The sequence below is a fragment of the Schistocerca piceifrons genome, chromosome 6, assembly GCF_021461385.2.
Source record: "Schistocerca piceifrons isolate TAMUIC-IGC-003096 chromosome 6, iqSchPice1.1, whole genome shotgun sequence".
Classification (NCBI taxonomy): domain Eukaryota; kingdom Metazoa; phylum Arthropoda; class Insecta; order Orthoptera; family Acrididae; genus Schistocerca; species Schistocerca piceifrons.
Window position 1 is genome coordinate 490,959,959 of NC_060143.1, and position 8,876 is coordinate 490,968,834.

The 8,876-nt window shown below is 46.6% G+C and overlaps 1 protein-coding gene across 1 annotated transcript in view; it reads left to right on the forward strand.

Moving 5' to 3' along the window:
* LOC124803414 (testis-specific serine/threonine-protein kinase 4-like) overlaps positions 1-6,797 on the forward strand; it is a 123,144-nt gene extending 116,347 nt beyond the window's left edge. The window contains exon 7 of the mRNA XM_047264599.1: positions 6,567-6,797. Within this exon, the coding sequence (XP_047120555.1) occupies positions 6,567-6,797 (231 nt within the window). The remainder of the gene's footprint in view (positions 1-6,566) is intronic.
* The last annotated feature ends 2,079 nt before the right edge of the window (positions 6,798-8,876 follow it).

Genomic DNA, 8,876 nt, shown 5'->3' on the forward strand with positions numbered 1-8,876 from the left:
CATTGAAACCAAACTTCAAACAGGGAAAACGTGGAAAGGTCTGAGCAAGATAGTTTAGAACAACGGGAACTTGTGGTTAAATTAATGCCCGACTGCAACGAGATAGAAACTCAGCTTATGAGGGATGCCGTAACAAGTGAGGAGGCCGCAGCGTCTCATAGGCTACGGTCAGACGGGGAGCGGCTCGCCGCCCGCGCTCACATACACAGCCGACGCGGACAGGCTACGCCCTATAAACCTGTGGGTAACAGATAAGAGCCTGGGGAAGCGTCTGCAAACACTACGAACAGCTCGGAAAGCCGAGAGAAAACAGATATATAGTTCGTGCATAATAATCATAGAACATATGAAGATGCTCAGAACAAGACAACAAAATCAATGTGAGCGTGACCACAAGCCACAAAAAACATTACAATAAGAATTACTAAAAGGATTAACCGGTTAAATTTACAATAAAATATAACAACAAGTTAATGTAATAAGCAGGAAATCATAGGGTATTCAACACATTAAGTGGCTTACAAGACTACATGCAAATCTTGACGGCTAACACTTGAACAACTACAATGGTAATTATATTCAGAACAATAAATATTAAATTTTCTGAACGAGGCACAATCTCACCAGAGTAATGGCACTTAATTACCCAAATGATCCAAGATTCACTGGGCAGTTAGCGTTTGCTTACCACGGCTATAGGCAATTTTATAGTCGTTACCTCGGTGAGGGAAGCAACAACTTTCAGTACCAATAAGACTCAATCCCGAATTCAGTGGTTACTATTACACGTGGTGACCTAGAACATAAGACACAACTACTTTCAGGCCCGAATGACAAGGTAAGCAGGCTCTGAAGAATTTACAATTAAAGGAAATTTTCAAACACACAAATAAAGCACTCAGATAATTTCAAACAGAGACATCAAAAGGTAAATTTAACACTTGAGACAGAGTGATGGAGAACCTCAGGCGATCCAGAGTAGTGCGAGTAACATCAACACGGCAGCACACACGCTAATCAAGTAACGAATTCCTTACCGGCAATGGGCAGAACAGATGGCACCAGAAAGTGAACAGCACTCCAATACCCACATCAGCAACTACGCCTCCTCAATCCAGGGTGAACCGGCTGCGCCGACATTAGGCCCAAGTACTGCCGAGCAACACGGCTCTACAGACGACCAGCCACTTAGATAGTGGTGCACCCGGAAGATCCGTGTACGGCTCGCAGTACGTCACATGTGCCTCTTCTCTCTCTGATTGCAACCAAGTGACTGCCCATGTGGTCAACAACCCACTCGCTGGAACTATAATCAAGGACTCAACTAAGAGGCGACCGAAGCGCCACCTGGCGACAAGACAGAGACGGATAGCGCCAGCATGAAAAGATGTAAAAACACAGAACGAGCAGATACGGCTCCAATATATAGTAGAATGCCGTTAGACGCCGTTATGGTCATTCTCTTATGAGTGTGAATACCTGCGTTGCCGCCAGAGGCTGTTACACTCTGTACTGATGCGACCGTTTGGACACCTTTAACTGTTACGTATGTGTTTCATTTGATCTGAATTTATACCTACGTCTACAATGATGAATCACCTGTCACATCACGTGTCAATGAAATGACCTTCTCTTGAGGATTTTTTTTTCTGGCAGTGTATTACCCACCCACTGTCACAGGTGTCAACTATCTTCTACATTTACATCTACATCCATACTCTGCAAGCCACTTGACGGTGTGTGGCGGAGGGTATCTTGAGTACCTCTATCGGTTCTCCCTTTTATTCCAGTCTCGTATTGTTCGTGGAAAGAAAGATTGTCGGTATGCCTCTGTGTGGGCTCTAATCTCTCTGATTTTATCCTCATGGTCTCTTCGCCAGATATACGTAGGAGGGAGTAATATACTGCTTGACTCCTCGGTGATGGTATGTTCTCGAAACTTCAACAAAAGACCCTACCGTGCTACTGAGCGTCTCCCTTACAGAGTCTACTACTGGAGTTTATCTATCACCTCCGTAACGCTTTCGCGATTACTAAATGATCCTGCAACGAAGCGCGCTGCTCTCCGTTGGATCTTCTCTATCTCTTCTATCAACCCTATCTGGTACGGATCCCACACTGGTGAGCAGTATTCAAGCAGTGAGCGAACAAGTGTACTGTAAACTACTTCCTCTGTTTTCGGACTGCATTTCCTTAGGATTCTTCCAATGAATTTCAGTCTGGCATCTGCTTTACCGACGATTAATTTTATATGGTCATTCCATTTTAGATCACTCCTAATGCCTACTCCCAGGTAAAATTTATGGAATTTACTGCTTCCAGTTGCTGACCCGCTACATTTTAGCTAAATGATAAAGGATCTCTCTTCGCAGCACATTACACTTGTCTACGTTGAGATTGAATTTCCATTCCCTACACCATGCATCAACTCGCTGGAGATCCTCCTGCATTTCAGTACAATTTTCCGTTGTTACAACCTCTCGATATACTACAGCATCATCCGCAGAAAGCCTCAGTGAACTTCCGATGTTATCCACAAGGTCATTTATACATATTGTGAATAGTAACGGTCCTATGACATTCCCCTGCGGCACACCTGAAATCACTCTTACTTTGGAAGACTTCTCTCCACTGAGAATGACATGCTGCGTTCTATTATCTAGGAAATCATCAATCCAATCACAAAATTGCTCTGATAGTCCATATGCTCTTACTTTAGAATGAGATTTTCACTCTGCAGCGGAGTGTGCGCTGATATGAAAGACGAGGTACTGGCAGAAGTAAAGCTGTGAGTACCGGTCGTGAGTCGTGCTTCGGTAGCTCAGTTGGTAGAGCACTTGCCCGCGAAAGGTAAAGATCTCGAGATCGAGTCTCGGTCGGACACAGTTTTAATCTGCCAGGAAGTTGCTCTTACTTTGTTCATTAAACGACTGTGGGGAACTGTATCAAACGCCTTGCGGAAGTCAAGAAACACGGCGTCTACCTGGGAACCCGTGTCTGGGGCCCTCTGAGTCTCGTGGACGAATAGCGCGACCTGGGTTTCACGCGATCGTCTTTTTCGAAACCCATGCTGATTCCTACAGAGTAGATTTCTAGTCTCCAGAAAAGTCATTATACTCGAACATAATACGTTTTCCAAAATTCTACAACTGATGGACGTTAGAGATATAGGTCTATAGTTCTGCACATCTGTTCGACGTCCCTTCTTGAAAACGGGGATGACCTGTGGCTTTTGGAACGCTATGCTCTTCTATAGACCTACGGTACACCACTGCAAGAAGGGGAGGGGGGGGGGGGGCAAGATCCTTCGCGTACTCTGTGTAAAATCGAACTGGTATCCCATCAGGTACAGCGGCGTTTCCTCTTTTGAGCGATTTTAGTTGTTTTTCTATCCCTCTGTCATCTATTTCGATATCTACCATTTTGTCATCTGTGCGACAATCTAGAGAAGGAACTAAAGTGCAGTCAGTCTTCCTTCTTTGGAAAAAGACATTTAGTATTTCGGCCTTTAGTCTGTCATCCTCTGTTTCAGTACCATTTTGGTCACAGAGTGTCTGGACATTTCAGTTTTCATCCACCTACCGTTTTGATATAAGACCAAAATTCCTTAGGATTTTCTGCCAAGTCAGTCTTCAAGAACCACTCAGTGCTTGCCCTGCAAAATGGCCCATTTTTTTGTTTGATCGGGGCGCTTTCAACTTCAACTGTGTTATACTTTACACTGAGGTGACAATAGTGACAGGATACCTCCTAATATTGTGCTGAACCTCCTTTTTCCCGGTGTACTGCAGCAACTCGGTACGACACGGACTCAGCAACTTGCTGGAAGTCCCCTGCACAAGTGTTGAGCTATGCTGTCTCTGTACCCATCCATAATTGCGAAAGTATTGCCTGTGCAGGATTTTGTACATGAACTCAACTCTCGATTATGTCTCATAAATTTTCGATGGGATTCGTGTCGGGCGATACAGGTGGACAAATCACTCCCTAGAATTCTCCATACTGTTCTTCTCATCAATAGCGAACAATTGTATCCCAGTCGACATGGGACATTATCATCCACAAAATTTCATTCTTTCTTTGGGAACATGAATGGCTGCAAATGGTCTGCAAGCAGCCGAACATAACTATTTCCAGTCAACGATCGGTTCAGTTGGACCAAAGGACCGAGTCCATTCCATGTAAACACGGCCAGGACCAGCTTGCACAGTATCGAGTCGACAACTCGGGTCCATGGCTGCGTGGGTCTGTGGCACACTCGAACGCTACCATCAGCTCCTAATGTGGTATCGATAGCCACGATGCCACGGCAGGAGCAGATCCAGGCGCCGCCTTCCAGGTGGGATACAAAACCTACCAACTGAAATCGGGAGTCATCTGACCAGGCCACTGTTTTCCAGTCGTCTAGGATCCAACTGATATAGCCATGGACCCAGGAGAGGCGCTGAAGGCGATATCGTGCCGTGCCATAAGCAAAGGAACTCGCGTCGGTCGTCTGCTACCATGGCCCGCTAACGCCATATTCCGTCTCACTGCCCTAAGGATGCTTTGATCTTACGTCCAGCATTGATTTCTCCGGTTATTTCGCGTAGTGTTGCTCGTCTGTTAGCACTGACAACTCTACGCAAATGCTGCTGCTCCCAGTCATTAAGAGACGGCCGTCGGCCACTGAGATGTCTGTGGTGCGAGTACTGCCTGAAATTCGGTATTCTCGGCACACTCTTGACAGTGTGGATCTCGGAATATTTAATTCCCTAGCGATTTCTGAAATGGAATGTCCCATGCGTCTAGCTCCAAGTCCCATTCATCTACATCTACATCTATATTTATACTCCGCAAGCAACCCAACGGTGTGTGGCGGAGGGCACTTTACGTGCCACTGTCATTACCTCCCTGTCATGGTCCAGTCGCGTATGGTTCGCGGGAAGAACGACTGCCGTAAAGCCTCCGTGCGCCCTCGAATCTCTCTAATTTTACATTCGTGATCTCCTCGGGAGGTATAAGTAGGGGGAAAGCAATATATTCGATACCTCATCCAGAAACGCACACTTTCCAAACCTGGACAGCAAGCTACACAGCGATACAGAGCGCCTCTCTTGCAGAGTCTGCCACTTGAGTTTGCTAAACATCTCCGTAACGCTATCACGCTTACCAAATAACCCTGTGACGAAACGCGCCGCTCTTCTTTGGATCTTCTCTATCTCCTCTGTCAACCCGACCTGGTACGGATACCACACTGATGAGCAATACTCAAGTATAGCTCGAACGAGTGTTTTATAAGCCACCTCCTTTGTCGGTGGACTATATTTTCTGAGGACCCTCCCAATGAATCCCAACCTGGCACTCGCCTTACCAACAATTAATTTTATATGATCATTCCACTTCAAATCCTTCCGTACGCATACTCCCAGATATTTTACAGAAGTAACTGCTACCAATGTTTGTTCCGCTATCACATAATCATACAATAAAGGATCCTTCTTTCTATGTATTCGCAATACATTACATTTGTCTGTATTAAGGGTCAGTTGCCACTCCCTGCACCAAGTGCCTATCCGCTGCAGGTCTTCCTGCATTTCGCTGCAATTTTCTAATGCTGCAACTTCTCTGTATACTACAGCATCATCCGCTAAAAGCTGCATGGAACTTCCAACACTATCTACTAGGTCATTTATAGATTTGTGAAAAGCAATGGTCCCATAACACTCCCCTGTGGCACGCCAGAGATTACTTTAACGTCTGTAGACGTCTCTCCATTGAGAACAACATACTGTGTTCTGTTTGATAAAAACTCTTCAATCCAGCCACACAGCTGGTCTGATATTCCGTAGGCTCTTACTTTGTTTATCAGGCGACAGTGCGGAACTGTATCGAACTCCTTCCGGAAGTTAAGGAAAATGGCATCTACCTGGGAGCCTGTATCTAATATTTTCTGGGTCTCATGAACAAATAAAACGAGTTGGGTCTCACACGATCGCTGTTTCCGGAATCCATGTTGATTCCTACACAGTAGATTCTGGGTTTCCAGAAATGACATGATACACAAGCAAAAAACATGTTCTAAAATTCCACAACAGATCGACGTCAGAGATAAAGGTCTATAGTTTTGCGCATCTACTCGACGACCCTTCTTGAAAACTGGAACTACCTGTGTTCTTTTCCAATCATTTGGAACCTTCCGTTCCTCTAGAGGCTTGCGGTACACGGCTGTAAGAAGGGGGCAAGTTCTTTCACGTACTCTGTGTAGAATCGAATTGGTATCCCGTCAGGTCCAGTGGACTTTCCTCTGTTGAGTGATTTCAGTTCCTTTTCTCCGCGTTCAAAGTCTGTCAGTTCCCGTCGTGTGCCCATAATCACGAGGGAAACTTTTTCGCATGAATCACTTGAGTCCAAGTGACAGCTCCACCAATGCACTGCCCTTTTATCCTTGTCTACGCGATACTACTGCTATCCCTCTATGTGCGTGTCGCTATCCCATAACATTTGTCACCTCAGTGTGAGACACCAACAAGCAGACCGACAAGTTCCGTAGATTGGAGAGTTGGCAGCTGTTGGCGGTGTTGCAGAGAGCCTCCACGGCGTCGGAAGGCGGTGCGCAGGCGGGCCCCAGCCACCAGGAGCCACAGCCGGTGCCGCTGGTGACCAAGGAGGCCCTGGAGCGCGCCGCCAGCAAGGGACTGGCGCAGACAAAGAGCGACAGCCGCCGGCGGGCGCTCGCCACGTCGCTGCACACCGAGCGGGCCAACTCCGATTCCGACGCCTCGCCGGTCACGTTTGAGCGCCCCTCCAAAACCTGAACGCCGGCCGGTCGCTCCATCCAGTCGACGCGAGAGAAAATCTGCTCCCGAGACGTCGACGCTGCTGAGCGTCTCTGCTGCCCCTTATCGGCATTAGATCTGTTTCGAAGAGAGTGTCAAAGATACATGTACACTAAGTGCTTGTCGAGAAAAATTAATTCGTCGAAAATTCTACCTTGTCCGCGGCAATCCTTAATAAATTGGATGTATGAATGGTAATTGAAGCATTGAAATTATTAAAATAGTTTCAGGCTTCCTCGAGAGAGAGATGGTTGGCTGGTTGGTTGGATGATTAAATGGACCAAACTATTTGGACAACAGTCCCTTTTTCCTTGATCAGACAGGTCTAAGTGACTGTAGACCCGCCAGGTTAGCCGAGAGCGCTAACGCGCTGCTTCCTGGACTCGGGTAGGCGCCCCAGCCCCGAATCGAATCCTCCTGACGGATTAACTACGAGGGCCGGTGTGCCAGCCAGCCTGGATGTGGTTTTTAGGCGGTTTCCCACATCCCTCTAGGTGAATACCGGGCTGGTCCCCAAGTTCCGCCTCAGTTGCACGGCTCGCATACATCTGAACACTTTCCCACTATTCCATGGATTACACTAGTCGCAGACATTTGGGGTACACTAATTCCTTCCCAGGGAGTACGGGATGGTGGCAGGAAGTGCATCCGGCCACCCCTTAACCTAACATTGCCACATCCGATTAACCATGCCGACCTTGCATCTCCGTGGAAAAACAGGCACAAGCGAAAGAAAGACAGGTCTACGTGACTGTACATCAGACATGGCTTACTGTGTAAAACCCAGGGGAAGAAACCCTCAGGGGCTACCAAAGGTCAATGAAGGCTAGATAAGGAACAAAAAAGATGTAATGGAGACATAGGAAGAAAGGCAGGTGAGGTGCCCCATCTAGGGAGCAACCAGTAGTCGACAAAAGCAAAGTGCTATGAAGGGACATACATCCCCCAACCCCCACCACTTACCAGAGGTACCCCACCCGCCTACTGCATAGGAAAAACTAGCATCACCGACAGGGCAAGAGAAGCACAGATAGACAAAACGTGAACAAGTCGAACAGACCACTCTAGAGGAGGGAGAAAGAGTAAAACAGCAGGTAGCGTGAAGGCCCAGGTGGACCACAAAACCCAAACAGCAGCAACCCAGTCTGGACAGAGAATGCAACAGAGTGTTCTGCCAACCCCTCAGTGGTTTGGTAAGGTTAATAGGCCCTCCCTTAAAGAGTGTGGTAAAAGCCCACATCATGAATAAAAAGTAAAAAAAATGGGACAAACGCCTCTGAGCACTATGGGACTTAATATCTAAGGTCATCAGTCAATGTGGTTTAGTCAGTCCCTACACATCTGCAACTGTTCCCATTTCTGCAGCTTTGCGCATGTGATCGTTCCAATTTAAGTTGGAACTGAGCAAAGTCGGAGAAAGCCATATACAGCACCTTCTGAAACACGTGTAGAAACAGAACGACCTGAGTTAGTGCAATACAACCGTGTTTCGACCATTCGGTGGAAATGTGCGCCTTGTGGTGTATCTTCAAACTAGATACAGATATTACAGTCCGAAGCAGATCCGCGTCCATTCACATCTATCAGTCCAACATGCTATCATCGTTATTCTGTACCATCCAACAGAGAAAATTTAATAACTATGAAAGCTCCACTAACTTCATGCGATATAGAACTCACCTAGGTGATGTTTTTGACGCGATGACACATAGCTGCGATGTGGGTCCAGTGCAGAGAGGAAGTTGTTGCGATGCTTCCCAGAATAGCATTCCTCCTAGCATTCCCAATGGGACACCTGTCCGTCATTGAATTTACCTGTCAAACTGCTGCTGCTGTCGGTGCAGGACGATCCTATTAAATATACAGCTTTTGATCCACTGTGTAGGTCAGTTTAAGGTTTCATCACCTCTGCTGTAGGAGGATGATCGTATCCCGCGGAATATACAGTAAATCGTAAGAGACATTCCCTGTGGCTCTGTCTCGTTGTTTCAAACATTAATTTTTTTTCTGCTGTAACACGCTTTTTACACTGCCATACATTTTGTTTTTCTGCTACGA